The 25,530-nt window shown below is 39.3% G+C and overlaps 1 protein-coding gene across 14 annotated transcripts in view; it reads right to left on the reverse strand.

The window, feature by feature from the left end:
* The window catches only part of SKIC3 (SKI3 subunit of superkiller complex), an 80,163-nt gene that overhangs the window by 33,722 nt on the left and 20,911 nt on the right, over positions 1-25,530 (reverse strand). For all 14 annotated transcript variants that reach the window (XM_042855830.2, XM_042855824.2, XM_024109604.3 and 11 more), the window contains 18 exons: positions 24,204-24,305; positions 23,156-23,295; positions 20,733-20,819; positions 20,543-20,646; positions 20,319-20,445; positions 18,729-18,908; positions 17,073-17,197; positions 16,343-16,596; positions 13,349-13,451; positions 7,384-7,560; positions 6,775-6,919; positions 6,541-6,619; positions 6,387-6,448; positions 6,205-6,261; positions 5,071-5,139; positions 2,484-2,558; positions 1,334-1,475; positions 208-301 (listed from right to left, as the gene is read on the reverse strand). In XM_042855830.2, coding sequence (XP_042711764.2) covers positions 208-301; positions 1,334-1,475; positions 2,484-2,558; positions 5,071-5,139; positions 6,205-6,261; positions 6,387-6,448; positions 6,541-6,619; positions 6,775-6,919; positions 7,384-7,560; positions 13,349-13,451; positions 16,343-16,596; positions 17,073-17,197; positions 18,729-18,908; positions 20,319-20,445; positions 20,543-20,646; positions 20,733-20,819; positions 23,156-23,295; positions 24,204-24,305 — 2,122 coding nt within the window. The remainder of the gene's footprint in view (positions 1-207; positions 302-1,333; positions 1,476-2,483; positions 2,559-5,070; positions 5,140-6,204; positions 6,262-6,386; positions 6,449-6,540; positions 6,620-6,774; positions 6,920-7,383; positions 7,561-13,348; positions 13,452-16,342; positions 16,597-17,072; positions 17,198-18,728; positions 18,909-20,318; positions 20,446-20,542; positions 20,647-20,732; positions 20,820-23,155; positions 23,296-24,203; positions 24,306-25,530) is intronic.

Raw genomic sequence — 25,530 nt, forward strand, 5'->3', positions numbered from 1 at the left:
TGGCCCCCTCAAGGATTGAACTCACAACCCTGGGTTTAGCAGGCCAATGCTCAAACCACTGAGCTATCCCTCCCCCCTAAATATGATTAGTTAAAATGCATTGAGGAAATTGGCAAATAGTGTTTAAGGAAAGAACCAACCCATCTCAGATTTGTCACCCTGAGGGGTACATTTCAGCACTTAAAATCTATTCAGTGTATAGTTTACCTTTGATAAGCATCTGTTGCCTGCTTTTTCAGTTGCAGATATTCATTCAAATAACCCAGCATCGTGAAAGCAGATGCATCATTTTGAATTCTTTCTGGAAGACCAGAAATGATCATACTCACACACAACGAGCAGTGAAAAATATCAGGGACATATGGTGAAACATTACAGCAAGATATATTTTTCAAAGCAACTTGATGAGTTCTAGCTATCAGGTGCTCACTGAGAGTCACTTTAGCACCCTTCACACAACACATGGAAAATATATCTATCAAAACCCACCCCATCTTCAGGCTAGTTCAACAGAAGATTTTAATTCATATGGCATTAGTGTTATTGCCCACTAGAACAAGTTCCATTTTACCAAATAGTCTATTATTTTAAAAATTTCTCAAACTGATAAAGAGAATTATTTTATTTTATTTTTTTAAGAAAATGACATCTGAAGAGGTTCAACTTTTTACAGACTTTAGCAAAATATAAATTGAATATCAAGGCTTTAGCTTCAGTTGTACTGCTTTGAAGTCATGTCTATTAAAATGAAATACTGAAAAGTATCAACTTAAAACTTCAAGTTGGATGCTAGCAGTTCTCCCTAGAACATAGAAACCCCTCTTTCAATATCTTGTATAAATGAATCCCACTAGAAAAGATTAGGATTCTGCAATTACAGACTCAAAGTTTTATACTGTATGCAAAATTTACCTCAATATTAAGCTACAAAATTGGACATATTCTTGTCAACAGCACAAGTTCAGTAGTCAAAGTGAGTCTATTACTGGCATCATTCAAGGTCAAGTCATGCAAGGCCTTGATCCTACATTCTTTACTCATCTCTTCAGCGAGATTCTTTCTTGAGTAAGGAGAGCCAGAAAGAATTCAATTGTATTGGGGTCATATTTTCATTAGACATAAATTTAACAAAAACAAAGATACACACATGATACATTTTGGTGGTCTGCTTCATGACTCAGAAGAGCCTCCCCAACCACAAGATTTCATGACCAGCTCAATTTTGGCAAACGTGATTAAGTAATTGCTAAGACACATTCATGCGGAATATGCTTTTCAGTCAAACATCTGACAGATATGAAATTAAGTATTTTAACTTTAAGATGTTACCTACCTGTGTATTTGCTTAAAACCACATGCGCTGCTGGAATAGCATTCATTTGAACAATGTTGTACCGATACAGCTCTGTTTCTCTGTTGGTTTTATCTTGCAGCGTTGAGCATACCCAATGAGCATAGCCTTTTGCTCCCTCAGTCTCAAAAACAAAACAAAACAAAACAAAACCACCACCACACAAGCAGGCATCATTAACTGCTCAACCAACAATATGCAAAAAAATAAATCTTTCTGTTCTATAGTACGCTAATCTTCAATGAAGAGTGGTTAGGTGTAACATCAGGTCAGCATTTTCCTTTTACTACTTAACAATTGTGTTTTAAGTTACTGCAACTCCAATTATAATTCTTCTTTTGAATATAAATGTAAAAAAGTTTTAGGGGGGAGAGATAGCTCAGTGGTTTGAGCACTGGCCTGCTAACCCCAGGGTTGAGAGTTCAATCCTTGAGGGGGCCACTTAGGGATCTGCGGAAAAATCAGTACTTGGTCCTGTTAGTGAAGGCAGGGGGCTGGACTCAATGACCTTTCGGGGTCCCTTCCAGTTCTATGAGATAGGTATATCTCCATATATTATATTATTATTATTAACCTATTCACAGACAGATTATAAAAGGGACAAAAGTCATCATCACTCGTGTCCATTCTTTACTCTTCAGGCACAAGGGAATTTTCTACCACATAGGTAAAGTTTGCCTGTGCAGGACACAGCGCTTTCTTGGAGGGCTGGTCCAAGACAGAGGAACAAACTCCTACAGGAACTAAACACCAGTGCAAACCTCACCACCCTCTACTCCTAATGCAAGGCACACTTCTACCTGGTCTTCTCTCATATAAACACACAATGTACATATTAAACAATTTCTCCCCGTGGAGAGAGGATGAGAGAAAGAATGAGCCACATATGACATATTAGTCCAATTGCTTAAAGCGCTATAGGAAGGTGCTCAGATACTACAATGGTGAGAGTGGTATAAAAACCTATATCAAGTAGAATACAAAACATGAGAGGTAAGGGGAATTTGAAACAGGCCTCCAACCTTTTGACTTTAATAAGATAAAATATGAACTTTTATCACATGCCTTTCCTTAATATGAAAAAGCCTCATTATTCAGAACCTCCTAATGAGAGGACTGTTCAAATACTTACATGCATACTGAGTTCAGTGGTGTGCCTAAAGAGATCCATAGTTTCATAGCTGCCCACTGCCTCTGCAATAAGAGCCTACAGACAAGTTTAAAAGAAAAAGTTACTTGATTAGGTACTGTAAGCAGATAAGAGTTTCCTAATCATTATTCCCACGTAAAGGCTCTTCTTGAAAGCCAAGAATGGCTAAGTACATAACAAAATGACCACAAAAATCTCATAAGCACCTAATGTGGTGCATTTTTACTGTAAAAAATTCTCAGAGATCTTTGTGAAACCCCCAAATATACAAGAATGGTAATATCTACTGCTACAAGAATAAAAAAAATCAATATTAAAGAGTATATAAACTTAGATGAAGGAATGGAACAGATTGTCGCATTTGAAGTACGGGGGAACCGTGTTCAGTTTGCAGCAGAGTGTGCGCCCTGCGATACCGCGAATTCGGTTATGACGCAGGGCGAGTCTGGCCCCAGCGGCTGCAGCGGGCGCGGGGCATTTGGGATCCATGCCCCGGCGGCTGCAGCAGGAGCGACTTTCCCTGCAGCCCCAATGGGCCCCTGGGGTTCTCACCTCTGTCCCCGGCAGGGCCAGCTCCAGCCCGCCCCGGTGGCTGCGGCGGGCGGTCCAGCCGGGAGAGTGGAGCTGCCGTGGTCCGGCCGGAGGTCTGTCCGGGGTCGCAAGGTGGGGCTGCGGGGCGGCCGCGCTCCGACCAGCGTCCGGCTGGCGTCGCGGGGCTGCTGCGCTCCAGCTGGGAGAGCGGGGCTGCTGCACTCTGGCCGGCGTCGTGGGGCTGCCGTGCTCCGGCTGGCGCTCTGGCCAGGGGAGCGGGGCCCCCGAAGACGACCATCGCCGGGGCAAATCAGCCTAAAGCCGGCCCTGTTGGCTGCCCCCCTTCTCTCTCTCTCTCTCTCTCTCTCTCCCCGCTCCCTCCCTCCCGCTAGCCAGGGCGCACACTCTGCTGCAAACTGAACACAAGTACAGTGGAACCCTGTTATAACGCGACCCCGCATTTACCACAATTGAACTTTTTGGACCCCAATGATCGCGTTATAGCGGGGTTCCTCTGTATCTATGGAGTGAAACAAAGAACTTTTACATTGCAAGTCCTTCACAGCAAGGATTCTCATTACATAGCACCCATCACAATGGGACCCCAATCCTGACCTGGACTTTGGGACACAGCAATAATATAAATCTTTACCACTTCTCTCAACAGTTCAGTTTCACTTATGCATGATTAGCAGGGCAGCAAGAAAAGGTTACAGGGGGCACCTGTAGTGATGGGAGGGGAACAACAGGATAAAGAGAGAGTAGGGTTGGGAATGTCTCTATGGCCACACATATTCCTCCTTTCCTTTCACACTCCTGGAGTCTCAAGTGGCAACCATAATAGTGAAGCCAATTTTTCTCCTAAAGTCTTTCTTTATGGACCACAAAAGGGAACGATGGGAGCAATAGCCCATTCTCTTATTGTTTTGTTCACCAACTAGGCCTAATATCTGACACCAATTGTGGTTCAATGATATCCAGTATTACACTTTTTATTTTCTTAAATCAGGCATTATCTCAACACAGTCCTACTATCTGTAGGCCTTTTTGTTTGGACTAATTCACTCTGTTTTGCCTTTGCACCTCACCCCTCAACATTTATTATGACATCTTATGACCTTCCCCCCACTTCTTATAGTTGAGCTCACAATTAGGGTACCTTTGTAGGCCCAATTATCACAATCACAACCACACCCATGACAGTAACATGCAGATGGCTATAGAGGCCTCTTTGCCATCGCTGCTCCTGCAAGATGGCAAATGCAGACTTAAATTTAAACCTTAATACACAATGCAGTGGTAGCAAATTAATGTTTAATGTGGGAGAGCTACCACTATTACGAGAACTTTACATTTTCTGACTTTAAATTACTGAACTTTATGCTACACAAGAAAGTTTTTTTTTCTCCCCCACTGTTCTTAGGAGCAGTACCATTGACATCAATGACAGTATTTGTATGACCAAAGGGTGCAGGATTTGACTCATAAGCACTACTTCTGTTTAGCAGCATTATGGATTGACTGTTCCCAATTCAGCAAGTGACTGGGGGATACCAGTGTGCTCGATCATGGTTTTTTGATATGGCTGCTAGGGTGTCTTAATACTTGAGAAGGTTTCTTTGATCAGAATGTCCAGGGGAAAAAAGCTTCACAGCACTGAAAACAGTACTCTATCATTAACCATTATATAAATAATAATCATCTATCATTAGCCAATTTCACTATACTGCTCCTTCCAGAGTAACAGGCTACAAAAATAACTGATAATGAACACAGCTCCCATAATGGACAAGAAAACTGTGGAAACTTTAGAGAAAGCCAAAGTGAGTAATAGGAAGGTCTATGTGGCCTTTTTCTGTTTCAAGGAGACACATACAAACGGAGACTTAATTTTACAAAATACAAAATATAAACGGAGACTTAATTTTAAGCATACGCTTAAATCCCAGTGAAGTGCTTTGCTGTGTCGGTGCTGAAATTCTATATACCTTGTTAAAACCTATTGAAACCCATGGCATGAAAGATATTGACATCTTACCTGTCCAATCCAGCACATTAAGTAAGATGGCTCAAGGGACTGAGCTACCTTGAAGGCTTCATGAGCTTGCTGTAAAAGCACATAAGAGATCCGGTACATTACAGTGAGTCATTTGGCACCATAAGCCAAAAACCTGCTGTTCTAGTTATTGAAATACAGAAACAATGGTGTAACTCTTTATATGAGACAAAAATCAAGTCACTAAAAATATTCAATGTGGCATACAGAACAGGAGTATAATACCCATATAAAGTATTTCAGAACCACCTCATGCTTTAACTATAGGAACACTCACCTCCCTCCTCCCGCCCAAGCCCCCTCATACTCCCATGTAATCAACAGCTATATCTGCTATTGTGGGGAAAAAATGCAAACTGCTAGAAATACTGAAGTTTCTCCCCTTCATAAAAAAAATGTAGCTAGCTTAGTTCTGGAAGTGCTCATTCTTTGAATCCACATTTTGCGTTGAACTATATGTAGTCTCAGCATTCCCATCATAAAAATCAGATTCTGAGCATTAAAGAGCTTTGCAACAAGTTTTGAAAGCTTCAGTTATTACTAATCCATTTTTAAAGAAATCAGTTTCTCACATCACAAATTTAAAAAAATAAAAATAAAAACAGTGATCAGTTTCAGTTCTGCAACTGGGATTTTGACTGCCTCTTTCTAAACTATGCTCTGGTCCAGTCAAATTTCCTCATACAAGTTTAAATACATTTTCATTTTCATTTAAAGGCACTCTTATTATTCTAGCTCTCCCCTGAGCAGAAACTACAATTGAATTTTTGGCTAGCAGAATTTGTATGTTGGATTGCAGTTTTTGTCCCTTAAAATTGCATACAGTAGAACATTGATTTCATTAAACTGTCTGAAAACCCAAACCTGTGCTATTTACCAGAATACTTTAATTATTTCTCCTAATGGAAATCACTTGTTTCAAACAGTATTTAATAAACCTCAATTCAAGTATGTGATTTTGCCTGTAACTGCTTAATGGTACAGATTTAATTTTATAAACTGGCAATACTTTTACCTTAAACAGGAGGGTGCCCTTTAATGCAATTCTAGAATGCTTTTTAACAGCAAAGTAACATCTTTTTAAAAAGCCATCATCTGAGGAGGAGGAATATTTACCTGAATGTTTTCAGTTGCTAAGTACAAAACCCCCAAGTTGGTCCAGGCAACAACATTCTACACAAAACAAATAATTAAATACAAAAATTAAAGCCAGTTTATTACTGTATTCAAAAACAACTCCATAAAAAAAAATCTTGAATACCCATTTCAAACAGACAGTAGCTGCCTACAGCACTTACTATTTGTTCAGCTTGAACAGATTTGATGAATGAATGTTGAGCAAGAGCATAATTCCCAACACCTGAAAAACAGGAGATTAGATGTAACTGAATTTTGTAAACAAAGGAGCCAAGCTGCGCTCTAAATTAGCTACACAGAATTTTAGAGACTTACCACTGCAACAGGCAACCACACCAAGTGCATTCCAATAGAGATGGTTTTTACTATCAAGCCTCACGGCTTTTTTGAGACACTGGAATGAAGAGAATTAAATGAGTTGTTATAGCACATTAGATTTTAACCATTGTTGTTTTGTCACAGTTTTAGGTTACACTGAGCACAAAGTGATCCTGAAAGTGACAGTGTTTCAAAAAGTGTCATTGAAGATGGCAGAAAGACAGGCAATACCTGTAAAGATTTCTCTAACAGTTCACTGATCTCATTCGTGTCACTATCGGCTGCTGTTAGGTGCTGTGCTTGACGATAGTAGTTTATTCCAAGATCACACCATGTGTTAGGTGAGGACATCAGTTTTAATGCTCTGCCATAACACCTACAGAAACATGAATCACAGAACTGTTTTATCTCCAATTCATTCCACTTAAAAGTTAACCACTGAACTGAAGCCTGCCTTCAGAGGTGCTTTGAAGTAGAGGCAGACAAAAATGGTCACTAACAAACAGGTGTGGAAAAAAGTGTCAGAATTTAGGCTAGTATTCTGTGGCAACGTTTTTAAGTTAGACTGCTGTCTGAAATTGTTCTGGGGTTATGAATTCCAGGGAAAAAGAGTCCTAAGAAAATTGACTGGGGGCAAAGCGAAGGGTGTGATGGTCAAAGGGTGCATAATTCATTTATCACAAAGTTCTGCAATTTATTCCATTTATATCACTTCCACATATGTATGCTGGATGCATATTGAATTAGTATTTGAAATTTTTAGTCTTCCAATCTTTTTAGTCTAGAACATTTAAGATTTAGTAGACTTTATATGGTGAAGCATCTCATAATGATTGTTACCTTCCTCCCAAACTGAGGAGCTCACTTTTCTTCAGCATTTGTTTGCCTTCATTCTGACCAAGAAGGGATCCCAGAACTTTAACATTCACTTTGGATGATGAAATGACATGCACGATAGTACATGCATCCCCAAGTAGTTTCCAAAGGCAAGATACGTCAGGACGATGCTTTGTTGCTCTGCAAAATAAAGGTATTAATTTAAATAAGTTATTTAAGATATGGTATGAATTGTTTGAGCGACAAAGTTTGATACAAATCTTTCCTTTCTGCCCCTCCAAATAACGTGTAAAAAATAAAAAGACATACATACTTAGATCAAGAACAAGTTAAAATCTGTCACTTTCCATTTCCTCTCTAATCCATCACAATTAAAAAAAGTGAATGTACCTAGTTTGCAGTAACAAATGACAAGGAAACACTAAGAATTACCTCAATTCTGAGCTTCCCCAGAATAGCTGGTCTTCAATGTATCTTTGGGTTGCTTTCTACCATTCGAAAGCATGGACTGAACCTCTGAAGAGCAGCCCAACTCAAGGCCAGAGGACCACTGAGGAGATCTGGTGAAGAGGGTGCTTTGTGATCCTCAATCAAGCTGTCAAAACCATTTAGAGGAAGGTGCAAGACTGACAGGTTACCATAGAAGAGGCTCCCTTCCTTTGAGGTCTGAATCTTTTTCTAGGAGGCTCCACAGGACTTGAAAAAGCCTGGTACATTTAGAACTGAAAGGGTCAAAAATGTTGAGCTGTCTGTGATTTGCAGAAATGTTTTTGTGCCAGATACATAAATCCCAAGCAACCAGAGCATCATCCTGGATTGAAGGAGTAGGGCAAGGTGTCAGTGTCACCAGTTGAAGAGCTTAAGTCCTTCAAAAGGGAAGGTCTTCAAAACAGTATTCTGAACTTTCCTGAGGAAGCCAGAAGATTACAGCAAACCCGTGGTTGCTACTAACCATGAGGCCATGCAAGCAGCATCAAGAAAGGCCTGCAGAGAAGTTTTAGTTATAAACTGACCCTCTGAAATGAGGACTTGAAATTGTTCCCTTAGTTCTTGAGACAGATGATTGAACTTAGCAAAATATGGATTTCAGCAATTATTCTATCAAGACCTGATAGTTTGCCACCCAAAATTGGAAAGCAATGGACAAATAGCTCTTCCAATCAAGAAGTTCTAAACTTTTGGACTCCTTGTCTGAGCGGGTGGGCCTGGAGTGAGCTTGATAGTATCTGCTGTTAACTGCATCCACCACCAAGGATTTGGGGGTGGGATGAAGGGGGGCAAAAAACATTCCAGTTCCCTTGCTGGAATGTAATATTTATTTGCCCATTTGCTGGTATGCACAATGGCGGCAAGCATCTCCCACACATTATGGGCTGGTGACAATAATGGCTCATTAACAGGCAAAGCAACCTTGCCCTGGGGGGTGGAATGCAGAATGTCCACTAAAGAACGTTTAGTCTCCTGAATTTCCCCCAATGAAATTTGGAGGAATTCAGCCAGTCATTTCATTAGTCCTGAAATGCCCTGCAGTCGTCCGCATAGGAGGATGGTGGTGGCAGCAGCATCATCACTGCCTCATTGCGGGAGGAGGACTACTACTTATATGATGGGGGTATATTGTCCTCAGCTGCTGCCTCCCATTCCAGAGTCTCCTCCTGGACAGGGAGAAGTAGTACTGGTGGCTGAACTTGTGGGACCAGAGGCTTCTGCGGGATCTGGGGTTCTCTAAACAAGGTCTCTTACAAGAGGGTACCCTATAAAACAGATCCCTATAAGGAGCCCAAGAATTCCAGTAGGTCCACTGTGGTGGTAGTTTAGGAGAGGGCAAGGGTGGTCCTACCAGGAGTGCTGGGAGCATCCACTGGGCTCTGGTACGTCCTCCTCACGAAATATCTCCAAAGATATGGGAGTGGGGAAGAGCCAAGCTCAAAATCCTCAGTGTCTGAGGAATTATCTCCCATGTCCAGTGGCTCTGATCATCAGTACTGGAAGCAGTACCAGAGGTCAAAGTGGCACTGGAGATCAGGATCCCACTCCAGAGTTAAGAGAGTTTGTCACCAGAAGGTGTAGCAACACCAGGGGATGACACTCTTTCCCTCAGGGAGCCAGAGGCCAGTCTGAGTGCTCCATATGGCTATGAAAAGGTGGCAGTCCTGAAGTCTGAGATAGCTTTTCCAGAATTCTTAGCCTTAGAGGAATCACAGTGCCTGGAGGTCTCTGCTGCCTCTACCAGGGATGATACTTCTCACTGCTGTTTACTGGAAGACCTCTTGGAACAGGAGAGCTTTTTGGGCTGTATTAATGCTTCAGTATTGAAGTCCACAGGAGCCTCAGCAACACCCATTACGGAACACGAAGTCTCCTTGAATCTAGCTCAAAGAAGTGACTTATTCCTTCTTCTAGAGTCTCTCTGTGAAATGGGGCTCTTTTTTTCAAATGCACCGTTTCTGAAGCTGCCTCTGGAGCTCTGGCAGTCACTGTTGCAGCGTCAGAGGATGAGGTAGGCTGATATATGGGGGTGAGATTTGGACAAAGAGGGCTTCAGGGGGCACTTCAGTAAGAAGAGCTTCAATCTATCCTCCCTCAGTTTGCAAGATCTGCTTTTGAACCCCATGCAGACCTTGCACTTTGATGGGAGTGTGACTCTCCAAAGCACTTGAGTCAGCTGAAGTCCTGTCACTGAGGGGGAAAGGCCTTTGGCAAGTCAGATGGGGTTTGAAACTCATGGCCTTCGACATAACACAAACAGGGAGTACTGCAAACAACAAAGCTTGGGAGAGGGGAACCCTCCCAAAAGCACAAAACTATGGCTAAAAAGGAAAAATAATAATAACCTCCCCCCCACACACACACAAGTACAAATACTTCTAGAGAAGCAGTGGACACCACAGAGCTCCATCTGGAGACAACAGCGGTTGAGAAGGAATTGGAGCGACAGTGGGTCTGACCTTCCCTATATGCCCCTGCACCAAATTGCAGTGTGCAGGTTTGGACCCACGGACACCGCTAATAAAAGTCTCCAACGAAGAGTGCACAAGCATTTGGATCCTACAATGGAACACCCATAGGGACAACATTGGGGTTATGTAATTTATTGTTGTTTTCTATACTGCAAAAAGTAAGAGACAGAAAAGAAACAGTGGGTGGCATATGGAGGAGGTAAATTGACCATATATTGCCATCTAGAAAGCAGCAAAACCACAGGTGACGTTTAGCAGCGACAGAGTCACTGGAGTAAGCTGAAGAACTTGTGAAAATTCCTCATAAGTGCCTCCTACACAAAGAAGAACACTGGGAGTCTACTCCCAAAGCTACTTCAGGAAGAATGTGGATAAGGCAGAAGAGTCATCCAACTAGAGGAAGAGGAGCTCAAGACCACTCCTAATAGACTTAGACTGTATTACAAAGCAGTCTTGCTTTGACCCAGTATGAGCAGGAAAGAATTATGCTCTACTAAAGTAAGAGCTTATCTACATAGTGGGGGAATGCACTCTGTGGGTGTGTGATTTCTAAAGCACCCCAATATGTTGGGCTGTGTAGACTCTGCAGGTGTGCGTTAATGTAGTGCTGGCTGAAACACTACACCTCTACCTCGATATAACGCTGTCCTCGGGAGCAAAAAATCTTACCGCGTTATATCAAACTTGCTTTGATCCACCGGAGTGCGCAGCCCCGCCCTCCCTCCCCCCCCCCCCCCCCCGAGCACTGCTTTACCACGTTATAGCCAAATTCCTATTATATCAGATCGCGTTATATCGGGGTAGAGGTGTACCATGTTAAAGCGTACTAGGGAAGCTTTAGCGCACACGAGAAGGGTCTACACAGACCAATTAATGCACAAGTTAGTGCACATTAGAAATTACAGCCCTACATTCTCTTTTCTTTCCCTCTTCTAGACCATGCCAAATAACTATATGAATCTCCACATCTAGAAATGAATAGAATATACCCTGCTATTGAATGACATATACTGCTGGCAGGCAGGCAAAGATGGGATGTTTTACTGAGTCCTCTTCTACTGGGAGATCACCTCTACCCCAAAAAAACAGCCTTCTATGTCAGCTTCATGAAAAGAAACAAGATTAGATGTTGTGACATCTAGAAATTTAAGGTCATAAATAAAGGGATGGAAAAGGCAACAGGAGTGTGCTCTTTTCCTGTTAAAAGTTCTAGCTGATGATGTTAGGGCTCGAATTTAGACTATGATGTGAAAGGTCACATAACCAAGCTATATCTGTTTATTAATCAAAGATTTATCAGCACAATATAGAAAGGAAAGGGTTGATACTTCACTAATCTGGAGAACAAACTTGCAGCAGTTACATCTTCACTCTGTTCCACTCATACTTATATCCCTCGTTACAATAAAAAAAGAAAACTCCACATATTCCATCATTTCATTATGTACCTTATCTTTTTGCACCTGCTTTTCAAGGCTCTTGTTCCCCACAGTAACAGGGGCTGCAAGTGCCTTAAAACCCTGAAGTAGCTCATGGGCCCAATCAAGGAACTACACAGATGAGGCCTCCTTTAGTATAGGACATGCGTATAGGCTACATGTGCCTGGGCCACAAGAGATCTTGACTGAGATGGGGGAACAAATCAGTGTAGCATAAGCAATGGCGATAGGAAGAAGAGAAAGTACTCCATAGACAACAGCTTGTATATAAGAGTAATTGAAGATAGTAGTTTAATTAATCTTTTGAATGTAGCTTTTTTTTCCCACAGATACAGTCACCTGGGCTCCTGAACAATTTTTTTTTTTTTTTGGCGTTATGTGTATAGGTGAAATTCTAGCCCCTGGAATTCAATGAGAAGTTTTGCCATTTTCCTCAGTGTGGCCAGGATTTAAGCTATGGTCTTTAACAAAACGGTTAAGTATAGTTTCAACGGTAATCTGTAGGTAATTTATTAGTTTCATTAAAAATGAACTACAGATGAAAATTTTAGCTCTCCCACAAGAATTTCTGCTGTCGCCTCCAGTATGCCTCAAAATTAGAAGAAAGTGAGGATGTAGCATGAGGAACGTGGAGTTTGTTGATGTACAGGAGACTTAAATGTCCTTGCTGCTTTTATTTTTAAATCCTACACTGCGGGAGTAAACTTCAAAAACAAGAGCTATGCAAGCCTCCATTATTCCAAAAAACCCAATCCCAAATAATCCCTCACACTCTTTTTAACAGGAAGCTCCACCTCATATCAGATTCTTTCCTGGGAACAGGGAGGGGTTGTTTCAGACAGAAGTCTACAGTCACGATGTATGATTTAAAATGAAAGACAAATTTAAGTCTGTTAAGTTTAAGAGATAAAACCACGTTTCACCAATACTGCTCTGATCTGAACAGTATATTACACAAGGTAAACCACCCTCAGTTTGGAGTACTGGAGCAGTGAAGACTGAAAGGACCATAGAAAAAGATTGGAGGTAGGCCCACACAAAGGGACAAAAAAATAAAATAAAAAAAAAAACACCCACCTCCCACCTCCAATTTTAGTAGTGATTACATTTCCACATACACCTCTACCCCGATATAACATGACCTGATATAACACGAATTTGGATATAACGCGGTAAAGCAGCGCTCCGGGGGGGAGAGGGGGCGGGGCTGCGCGCTCCAACGGATGAAAGCAAGTTCGATATAACGCGGTTTCACCTATAATGCGGTAAGATTTTTTGGCTCCTGAGGACAGCGTTATATCGGGGTAGAGGTGTAGTTCTCCCCAGTGTTCTGCAAGGATGTCATTGTTGCTTTTTAATCAGTCTCTTCACACAATGACAAGAATAGATTTAGAAACAATTCTATCATTAAAATTTTCTAATCACTTCATTTGGTCTGAATACAAGATGCATCATTCATGCTATTTCATAAAAATACAAAATAAAATTTTATGCTAGATTAATTTACTATGAATTTTTTTATCCCACAGGATCTTAATTAAGACTTACATACTTGAATGAAGTACTAACCGTGTAAAATATTCAAGTGCTTGTTCTACGTAATCTAGAACTTTCCCATCAAGATAGTCTGCAAGAGCAGCCCGTGCCATCATGAGATAGCACTCACCGAGACCTGAAAGGAAATTAAACGGTTACTCTGCGAGCAGAAGAGTGACTTGAAGAGAAGCTTGAAGAACACCTTTATATAGTTAAACTCAAAAACCCAAATATTATGGCACAAAGAAAATTCAGCAGGTCAAAGAAGGATAACTAAGGGGTAGCATGCTTTGTAGCTTCTGTAGGCCTAGCTTACTGCACACAGAAGGAGCTCCTTGCATCCCTCCATTCCACTGCACAAGGTCCCTGTGTACCTTCCATATCCCTGTATTTCAGCGATTCCTTGAACTCCCCCTAGTCTCCCCGCCATACTAAGGTCCTCAATTTCCACCTGCCAGGGACTGTGCCGCCCTCCCATTTGCCATTCCATGGCAGGGGCTGTGTACATGCCCCCATTCCCTCCTTCCCCTCCCCAAGATTACTAATTGTCTGGGAGACAAATCATTCAGGGCATCATATTAAATTATAATAGGAGGATGTGCAAAGATGAAATGGAATATGATTATGCAGGGACCAGTCTGATCTACAGACCACTGCAGAGGTGCTTGAAGCTGTGCTTCTGCTTAACAGCAGATGGGCTCTGAGTCTCCCCTGTTTGGTTTTCTGATTTTTCTCTAAAATCTATAGGGTTCCAGCCACTGATCCCCAGAACATTCCCTGAAATTTTGAAATTGATTGGATATGGTGCTCAAAAGTTATCGCATTACATGAGAAAAGGCACCAAGTTGAGTGTAAGGCATTTGCATGCTTGGCTGGCAATAATACAACACACTCATCTTTGCAGGGCTACAGAAGGCCCTCTTGCCCATGTTAGAAAGTAAGCTGTTACCTGCCCTGAACTGGAGAATTACAGAAACACACAAAAAAACCCAAAGCCTAAATACTTTAAAACTAGACTGTTTAAAAACTTCAGATTTGTTTTTAAATGTCCATTTAACTAGAACACTTGGGAGGAAGCCTTTTTGCCAAGAATCCAGCCATTCCTACCCTTTCACTTATGGGCAATAAAAAAAAAAATCTCACAATCCACATTTCAGCTATCAAAGTTCTCCTCCAACTTGCTCTCAAAAAACAAAACAGAGCTTGAAATTCCTCATATTTTCAGAGGAAAATACAAAGATTTTTTTTTTTTTTAAACAAAAAGCACAGTCAGATTTTAATATATAAAAGCAAAAAGACCAGGCACAAACCACCTCTTCCTCCTCTCCTTGCAATGCAGTGATTTTTGTTCTAGGATTAAACACAAGTGGTGGTGAAGGGAGGGAAGAAGTGAGGAGAAGGGTGTGCTTTAATTAGGGCTGTCGATTAATCACAGTTAACTCACGCAATTAACTCAAAAAAATTAATCGCAATTAATCACAATTTTAATCCCACTGTTAAACAATAGAATACCAATTTAAACATATTAACTATTTTAGATGTTTTTCTACATTTTCATATATATTGTATTCTGGAAAAAGAAGAACAGGAGTACTTGTGGCACCTTAGAGACTAACAAATTTATTAGAGCATAAGCTTTCGTGGACTACAGCCCACTTCTTCGGATGCTGTAGTCCACGAAAGCTTATGCTCTAATAAATTTGTTAGTCTCTAAGGTGCCACAAGTACTCCTGTTCTTCTTTTTGCGGATACAGACTAACACGGCTGTTATTCTGAAACTTGTCATTGTATTCTGGGTTGTAATTGAAATCAAAGTGTAGATTATTTTTTATTACAAATATTTGCACTGTAAAAATTATAAACAAAATAAATAATATTTTTCAATTCAGGTACAGGAGTGCAATCTGTCGAGAAAAGTGCAAGTGAAATTTACAAATGTAGATTTTTTTTGTTACATAACTGCACTCAAAAACAAAACAATGTAAAACTTCAGAGCCTACAATCCACTCAGTCCTACTTCTTGTTCAGCCAATCACTAAGACAAACAAATTTGTTTACATTTACTGGAGATAATGCTGCCCTCTTCTTGTTTACAGTCACACTAGAAAGTGAAAAGAGGCATTTGTATGGCACTTTTGTAACTGTCATTGCAAGGTATTTAAGTGGCATATATGCTAAACATCCGTACGTCTCTTCGCGCTTCGGTCACCATTCCAGAAGACATGTTTCCATGCTGAGGACACTCGTTAAAAAAAATGTGTTAATTAAATTTGTGACTAAACTCCTTGGGGGAGAATTGTATGCCTCCTCCGTTTTACCCACATTCTGCTATATATTTCATGCTATTGCAGTCTCAGATGATGACCCAGCACATGTTGTAAACAAACTTCTTTGTCTGAGTGACTGGCTGAGTAAGAACTAGGACTGAGTGGACTTTCAGGCTCTAAAATTTTACCTTGTTTTATTTTTGAATGCAGTTATTTTTTGTACATAATTCTACATTTGTAAGTTCAACTTTCATGAGAAAGAGATTGCATTATAGTACTTCTATTAGGAGAACTGAAAAATACAATTTCTTTTGTTTTTTTACAGTGCAAATACTTGTAATAAAAAAGAAATATAAACTGAGCACTGTACACTTTGTATTGTGTTGTAATTGAAATCAATATATTTGGAAGTGTAGAAAACATCCAAAAATATTTAAATAAATGTTATTCTAACACTGGTTAATCACATGATTAATTTTTTTAATCACGCGATTAATCGTGATTAATTTTTTTTAATTGCTTGACAGACCTAGTTTTAATTCTAAGATTTAATCCCACCTACCAAACTAAGAATCTTTTAGGGTTATCTGCTAGGGCTCAAGAATATCCACCATTTTAACTTTTTGTCTGCTAGTGCCCAGTGAGTGCTGCTTGCTGGTCAAAGTTATTTTTCCTCTCTACACAGTACAAGCATTTCCTGATCTAGAATGTGGTGCTTCAGTTTCAATCTTACACTAAGTTAACGATCCATCTTTATTACCTTTGAGTGCAGGTACATATTCTTTTGACTTCTTTAAGATTTGTTGGTATTCAGCTATAGCGTCTTTATATTTTCCTAGAATCTGCTCAATTGATGCAGCCTTGTAAATACTGTATATCGATTCAGGATTCAGCTCACTGGCCTTTGTAAAGGACTTCAGTGCTGTTGTATATCCACCTCTGCTCAGGTATGCCTCTCCTAGAGACTCCCAACAGTTGGAGTCCTTTGGATCTGCCCTTAGAGCTGCCTGCAAGCTGAACATGTCAGGAAACAAAAGAAAGTTACCCAAATTCAAATAAGGTAGACCATTAGTTAATTTAAAATACAAAATCTCTGCCTTGCATAAATGTAATGAATGTATATGAAATTATATAGTTTTAGGTTTTGGTTTTTCTAATGTAATTTTCATCCTCCTATAGCACATTACACAATGTATTAAATTTCAAAGTTTTGGCTCAAGATCCTACGGAGACAAAGTTTTATAAATGATCTCAATGAAATCTGATTTCTGACTACTGCTCTCAAGGGTAAGTTTTTCTGTAAAAGGAGAAGAGTAGACAAAATGACTTTATAGCATTTGCTGCAGCACCAACTGCAATAAGCCAAATCTCTTAATAGGGAGATTTGCTTTGTTATTTTCACTGTCTTTGACCTAAACAGATTTTAGAGATTAAACTATTTGACTAGCACTGTGGGGCTAACAGCTTAACTCAATTACTAGTTCTCTTACTCAGCCACTGCTTGGGAGTGCTGACTGGCTCTCAGGTAGTAAAGTCCACGACGAAGCCAGGCCCACTTTGCTGTACCAGCACTTGCTCTTTCAGTTACTGCAGTCAAGATTGCCAGAGCAGTCTCCTAATAAAACCGAAAAATATCAGATTAGATACATTTACATGCACATGCAATATAAAGAGAACAAATCATTGTTTGGGATTTGCATTTGTCTAACAAATACTACTCAGGTATTGAGACGCAGGTCAGTTACTTTAATAGGGAAAACAAAAAAGCCTATATTTCTCCAGAATCACTCTCATATCACATATTAGTTATGGACTAGTGTCTGGGAATGGGACATGTTTTAGTTATGTTATTTCTTTCACAAGGGGAATAATGAGACTGACTTGCATAGACTGATCTTAAACTTTTGTTCACCCCTCTTTTATCAAATCTCTTAAAGACAGACAGACAGAGGATGGGAAGGCAGGGAAGAGATGGAAGAATTATAGAAAACTTTCTATCAGCTGACCTTACCACAATAGGTTACTACCGAGGCAAGGAACAATTTGTCTCCTTCCTCCATGGACTCTGCTAGCCATCGCTGCTTTTTAGTCCATTTTTGTCTGTTGTAGACCTACACAAACATGGGTCACTTCAAAAGTTCCACTGAAAATTCTAGCAGCTATGCAAACCCTACAGACTACATTTGATTTGTTTGAATCTCAGATGAGTCCTGACTGATCAGAAGTGTTAGCCTGAAAACTGACCTCTAGTTGTTGCGGGGGTGAGAAAAGAGGGGGAGAACCATTAAAGATCTAGAAGACAAGATTGAACACTCACTTTGAACCTGTGCTTAAATTAATCTGTGACAGATAAGATGGTAATGCTTTTGTACATTAGAAAACTGAGCATTTAATAAGAACATTAGAATCTTTAAAGAGCATGAGTTATTCGAAAGACTTTGCAGTTAACTGAAGTCCCATACCAAATCTGACTCTAGTAGTATATATTCTAAAGACAGTTTATTTTTCAAACTTCTCCCTGTTAACAGTTTCATCCACCTCAACTAGAACAGGCAGATAACTATGACATCTCCTGGGTGCTGGGGGAAAAAAATATTACCACCGTTATTAAAAGATCTTTATTTTCTCTACTATGAGCAGAGCTACTGAAAGCCATAGTTACTGGCTCTATAGCTGAGTTCCTAACACTAAGCTTCCAGACTTCCATATTGTTTTGGTGAAACTATTAAGAGTGGGGTTTTGCCTTTTTTTTTCTTTTTTAGAAATAGGCTACAAGAGTTGACACAGGTAGGCCAAGAAGTTCATCTAAAATAAGTATTCTGGGGGAGGATGTTTTGGATTGTTTGAGTAGTTTGTATGGCTGACATTAGGTTTTCATGTTTGCCAATTAACCGTCCCACCCCCAAAATCATGCTAATTCTGGTGCTCAGAAATATTATGTCAAATTTTCTCCCCAAAAAATGTTTAATCAATATTTTTAAGTGGAGAAGTCAAGCGGGCCTGAAGCTATAACATTACTGAACAATGAAAAAGAGACCAAGTGTCCAGTCTCAAAACTCTATGTATTTTGAAGACAAGAAAATCTGTTCTTCTACAAGTCACTTCAAATTGGACCACAAATGCTCAAAAAAATGGATATACAATACCGTGTCTCCAAGTTCCACACTTAAGTCTACAGCTGCTGCTCCAGCTTCTCCATCAGTTCTATCTAGTTCAAAAGCCTTTTTATAGCAGCCACGAGCTCTGCTTTTGTCTCCAGCTACATCTCTGTAGTAATGACCTAAATAGCAGAAGATGCTTCCCATGTAGCTGTCCAATTTTGCAGCCTACGAACAGGCACATAAATGGAAAAGAATACGGTGCATTTTGAAGCATAATTATAAATACACAAGAATGAGTCCATTGATGTATAAATATTTACACAACAGAGGCCATATCGAACCAAAGACATACGCTACTTGTGAATTTCTCATGTAGCATCAAAGGTAATATATTAAAGCTAGGCAGAATTTTAAAACAAAAAAAATACTCAATTGTTTCACAGAGTTTACTGAGGGTGATAAATATGCCAAATGCTTGTGAATGTTGCCCATCAGAAAAACAAGGTGTGAAGGGAACATTACAATCCACTTTAATAAGCATTTAGAGTGTTGTTACAACAGTTAGGTAAAAATACTGACATTTTTCTAGCACTATACATCATGCAGAACTTCAAGCTGGTTTATTTTGTTATGTACTGAAGTTTAAAAAAATCTTAACAATGGGAACTTTAAGTTTTGATATTGTTTAGGTCTGAAAGGCCACAAGCCAAACAGCAGAGTGACAGTTTTGTAGTGATCAATGAAAAAGGCCAACATACATAAATTATTAAAAGTGTAATTTTCATATTGTCCAGCATACAGCACAGAGATCAGACTGGAGGCAGTAGATGAGGATGCCATTCTTTCACTCCTCAGGTTGGAGCCTATAAATGTTCTTTTCCCAGCCAGAGTGAGAAAAAGAAATACCCCTATATACAGAGGGTAAAAGGTTGTGGTTTGAGTTTATTTTAAAAAAACAAAAACCCCAAAACACAAAAAACAAGTCTGTTGAAAAAAACCTGTGGTGTATCTGTTGACCAAGTTTATAATCCATGCCAAAAAAACAGAATGCAGCATGCTCAACATGTCCCTTAAGTGAGTCACATGCATCACAATTGTGTACACATTCATTTCTATATAGGAAAAAACAAGGGGAAAACCCCAGCTTACTTATCAGTAGCATGCAACCTTTCAACTTGGTTATCCAACTTGAAATTTCCCAACCCTCCTTTTTTGTCTCTCCTGCCCCTGTCCTCCCATTTTTTCAGTTGCCACTTTAATTTTCCCTTCTTTGCCTCCTTCCCCACTTTCTGAAGTTGCATGCGCATCAGCCTGGACTGCATAGCCCAGGAGAAAAGATAGGTCAGAAGCTGCTTCCTAAGTCACTACCATTAGGCTGCATTAGGAGCTTCTATGAGAGCAAGGTGAGGAGGCAGCAAGTAGGTTTCAAGAAGTCACATGGTTTCAAGAAAGAGTTTGCATGGAGATCCATTTTCCCCAGCTTCCACTTTTAATTTGTCCTACGTGCAAGCTTTCCAACCTCTCAGCTTGTGAAACATTAGATACACATTTAGCCTCATTCCAGCCAAGATATTTTTTAACTTAGGTTTTTTAATAAACAGTTCCACATGAACACATTAATGGTGTTTTTGTTACCTTCAGAAACTGAGTGAGAGCTTTTGTTTTATCTTTCCTTATTTCTTCACCCATGAACCAGTAAGTGAGTCCTAGGTAGTGATGGTACTCTGCAGTTTCAGCTTTTCTTTCAATCGCTCTTTGAAAGCTAAGTAAAAGAGGAGGCATGGGGGGAGAGGAAAAAGGTCATATAAATCCTTAAAGAGTTCTCTCACGCCTTACAGAGACACACAAAAAAACCCTACCTTCTCTCTGCCTGTTGATAATTCTTTTGGGTATAATGAATCAAACCCTCAAGAGCATGGGCTTCTGCCAGGTGAGGGTGGGACAACACGAGCTGTTGTGCAACCTGCCAAAGGATATGTTTTGATTTTTTGCCCCCAGTTATATACAGGAATAAAAATAGTTCAATTTAAAAGAAAAAGAACAGATTACCTTTGAAGCTTGATCAATCAAACCTTTGTTCAGATAAGCCTGACCTTTGAGAGCTAGAAGCACTGGGTCATTATTTACATCTGAAACCTAGAAAATAGTAAACACTAGCTGAAACTTTATTGAACCCTACAATTGATAGGTTATTACTCATCTAAGATATTAGACCCATCTCCAGGCATAATACAAATAGTAACTATATTAACTCTATCCTCTCTGTCCCCAGATAACAAAAGCCACTTAGAAATTGTTATGGCTGTGCTTCAAATCTTTTAGAGAAATTAAGTAATGCTAGGAATCTGTGTTGAATGCCATTCACAATAGAAGTATTCAGTACATACATGAATTTAAGTTTTGGAGGGGGTTATTTAGATCCTTGAAAGTTATAACTAACTGGCCTTTGTTCTACTGACTCATCATAGCAAAGAAGTATGCTACAGCTTGTAGATCAGCAAGTAAAAGGACTTTGGGTATAGAAAATGTTATATACATATAAGTTTTATTTTTAAAATAAGATTTGCATATCTTCTCTAAAGAAGCTTAATGTAGCATTAGAACAGATTTTATAGTTGTGGATTTAACCATTTTAAGCAGTTTTTTGTTTTGTTTTTGTTTTTGAAAAACAACAGACAGCAAGGTAACGGAAGATAAATGCTGCAGAACAGTTAATATAAAACTTAGTAGAGCTATCCAAAGTAAAACCTGCTTCAATGTGTTATCTTTGAAAGTCTGTTATGCATTTCTGCTTGTGCGTCAGCTGTCAATTCTCCTTCCTCCCCCCAAGGTATATGGTGAGGCACACTGCACTTCTCAGGGCAAGACTGAAGGTCATAATAATATTAAACATGCAATTTCACATTGATAGTGCACCTCCCACAGTTTAAAATAGTCTTAAAAGGAAGCTTACATATTAAGGGAGAATAAGGAAAAGGAAGAATTTCATTGATTTAGATAAAAAGAACAGGAGTACTTGTGGGACCTTAGAGACTAACAAATTTCCCACGAAAGCTTGTGCTGAAATAAATTTGTTAGTCTCTAAGGTGCCACAAGTACTCCTGTTCTTTTTGCGGATACAGACTAACACGGCTGCTACTTTGAAACCATTGATTTAGATAGGAGCTTAAGTGCCCTTGGACAGAGTGGTTTCTGTGGAGTGTAGGGAGCAAATGGAAGAGATCAAGAGCAGAGCTGGGAGGGAAGTCTAAGCAGTGAGTAAAACAGCATGCACTAAGATTTTGGAGACAAAGAGCAAGATGGGATAGTAAAGCAGCAACCAGGAGCTGTCCCTCATTCTCTCCTCCCTGTATTTGTCACCATAAATAAGTGAGAAAAGAGTGCTTCAAGATAAAGTATACTTAATGTTTTTCCACTAAGTCAGAGAGAAGTGAACTAGAGGAAACAGAGCTAGACTTTAAGAAGGACCCAGAGTTAATGTGAAGATACCTGCAGTTTTTCATCCTTGTGATTCTTTCAGAACAAGATATTAGAACAGGTACTGCTGAACTCCAGAACATTTGTTTAAGGCTAGATTGGCAACACACAGTAAATGTTGGAGATACTAACAGCTACATCCCAACCTTTCACACATCTTCTACATCTGTCAAACAGTGCATGTATTCTGGAATTCCATACTGAGTGCTCTCTTTAAGTGCTGCTATCATTCCTTCTCCAAGCTTGTGTATTTTAGGAGTGCTGGATGAGCTTGTATTACAAGTTCACAATAAGAAACTTCAGTAGCTATAGCAGCCCAGAGTATTAGTTTGAGAAAATGGAAATCTGCAATTCCTCCCTCATACATAGACTGTTTAGTGAGCACTCTAGTACTACCTAAATGGACAAAAAATGACTGTCTAATAGAAACGCTTGGAAAAAATGTGAGGATGTCTGGTCACATAACTATTGCATATTTTTGCAGTTGAGTATATATTAAACCTATGTGTACTGGGGATATGTTCTCATTTTATCTATTTAGTCACTTTAATAACTGATGCTGTGTGTGACCTCTATGGGTTCAGGGTTTGATTTACAAATCATAAACATTGAATTTTGTTTTTTTCTTTGGTTTTTCCATCTTGTGTTTATATAGGTTTTGTTTCATTGTGTGTTTATATTAAAATAAAAATAAAGCTAAAACAAAAAGAAGGGACCGGAGATAATAAGGTGCAAAAATGGAGGTCATCAGTGAGACAGGTTGAAAATTTAAAGATTGATAGTAGAAGAGAGACTGCCAATTCAGAGTTGAAGTGACTAAGAATGTGGATAAGATGTGGAAGGTGAGGGAGACATGTTTTACCAAATACTGTGGATATAAAATAATTCTCTGCACTGGGAATAAAATAAGGGGAGTGGAAACATTCTTTGATTGTGAGTGCAATAGGAAGACAGCTTGATTTGCTTTAAATATACCTATATCAGCCAAAAAATACCTGCTCAAGAGTGCTAATGGCTTCTTCTGCAGCGTCAGCACCTGCTATTTTAATAAGAGCCTCTGCTTTCAAATGAAGGGCAGTGTATTTCTGCTGTAGATTGCCACTATCATCATCAAATTGTCCTGATATCTTAAGAGCTGTTAAAAATGAAAGATTTCATTTTAGTTCCATGCTTGATTTAAGAAGGGCACTATCAACTTGACATTTTGTGATGCTTACTTATTTAAGTGTTCAAATTTGACAGCGCACCCTCTATCATACCATTTTTCTTAAGCTTTTTTTAAAAGAGTGTTACTTGGTCTTTTCTGTTCCCGTTATTTAAATCTGTTTAGCAAGAGAGCAATTAGCTATACTAGGATGGATGTGGAATTGACTGTATACAAGGTGCTGTCAAACATACAGAAGAAACTGGAAAAAAAAAAGGAAATACTTTATTTTCACTAGTTTTCCAGTTATAATAATCATGTACCTTACTAGGTACAAAGTTTCAGACATTTTGAACTGACAGTGTCCCTTTAAAAGCAAAATTTAGCTTTCCCTTATCTGTGTAGAGTAAAATTCAGGTGGAAAACAAGATTGAACTTAGTATCAGTAATTGCAGTTTTGGAAATTGCTCCAATAAATAATAGCTGAGAATTTCAAAGGACCAAGACAGTTTAACAACTCTAGAGCTTGAACACCATGGGAAGTTGGCCATGTGTAAGATGGACTTGTGAATACATCTAGCTAGATATTATTTTATCCTTCAATTGCACCAGGCCTTTTCAGAGGGAAAAAAAAAATCCATGCAGAGTATTTGTAACCATAACATTAGCTTCTTCAGTTGGCACTACAGAAAATTATTTTTCCATTAACATTTTGAGAAGAGACACCTTATTAGCCCTTGGATTAGATTTCTTAAGATAGTTATAGTTCAGAATCACAATATAACTCACTTCTTTGTATTTGCTACAATGTAAGCTAACAACATGACCATATTATTTTCTAATCTAGTCTAAAGTGAAAGATTAGGAACTACCACTCTTTTCAGCTACAGCATAATTACCTCGATTGCAGGAAATAACAGCTTCTTTATATTTATGCATTTTCATTTGCGCCTCTGCCAGATAATACCATGCTGCTTGACATTGGCTGGTCTGCTGCAAACCTAGAACAAATATTTTTAAAATCAGTATTTGTTTAAAATAAATCTTGGGGATACAGCTAGCCTTAGTGGGTGTTGGAAGTGGTAGTATATTACAGTTCTATCACGAACACACCACTACGAATCACCATGCTAACTGGCACAGAGACCCAAATAGAGATCTTATTTTATTTTAGTCCAGGCTTATAACATTATCTTGTCACTTGTAATTAACAATGAAATAAGGTGGAACTAAAAAAAAAAAAGTGTGCAAGTTTTGCTATTATGACATATTCAGTATTTTCACAATATTCTTCCTATCCAGCAAGAAACTGGGAGAAATTTAGAGATATATTTTCATTTTGAATATAAAAATTTCCACTTAATGGGAGATGAGCACCAAAATCTCCTGGACTACTCCAAAAATTTCCTCTCAGGTCTTTGTCCGCCACCAAAAGATCTACAGATGCCAATACAGCATGAGCTCCACCCAGGTCTAAAGGCAGACTGAAAGAGATCAAAGAAATTTCAGGACTTAGATAATATTAAAGCTATTTCACCACAACCTCCTCACGAGCCTTCCTTAAAAACGGAATGTTAAAAATCTGGTGATAATTGAGGAGCTCACTGGTGTTTTAAGATTTAGTCACCCCTCTCCACCCTCCCACCCCAATAAAACTTGAGCCAATCTGTTACTCAAAAGTGTAAGTACCTTGATTGTCCACTGGTATCTGTCAACAATAGATTCAACTTTCCTTACCATGCCACAGCCTGAAGTTCCCTCAAAGCCTTGAAATGAAACCCAGCAGACAGACGCATAGTATTAACTGTACTCCCCCATCACAGACACAGTGTTTGGTTTAGGAAAAAAAATGTAAGGGGATATTTTGAAAGGGGGGGGGGGGGCGCGGCAGTTTAGCAACTAACAATGACTCAGTTTCACTTGCTCCATGTCACTCATGCTTTCCCATATTAGGCACTTTAACGAAATGAAGCTGAAATTTGAGTTCATGACTAGGGCTGGTTGCAGTATTTTTAGTTCTTGGCCAAAAACTTGTAGATGTTCAGGAATTCCATTTTTTTAAACCAAAAAATCTATTTCATGTCAAAAGTCACTACATTCCACAGAAAACTGGGTTTTTAAGTTAAGGTTTTTTGGGGGGAAAAACAGAATCTGCTTTCTTCAGAAAACTGGTTTTATGTCAAAAAGCTGAATGCCTGAAAACCTGTGTTTTTGACCAAAAAATGA

Source organism: Chrysemys picta, chromosome 6, assembly GCF_011386835.1.
Source record: "Chrysemys picta bellii isolate R12L10 chromosome 6, ASM1138683v2, whole genome shotgun sequence".
Taxonomy (NCBI): Eukaryota; Metazoa; Chordata; order Testudines; family Emydidae; genus Chrysemys; species Chrysemys picta.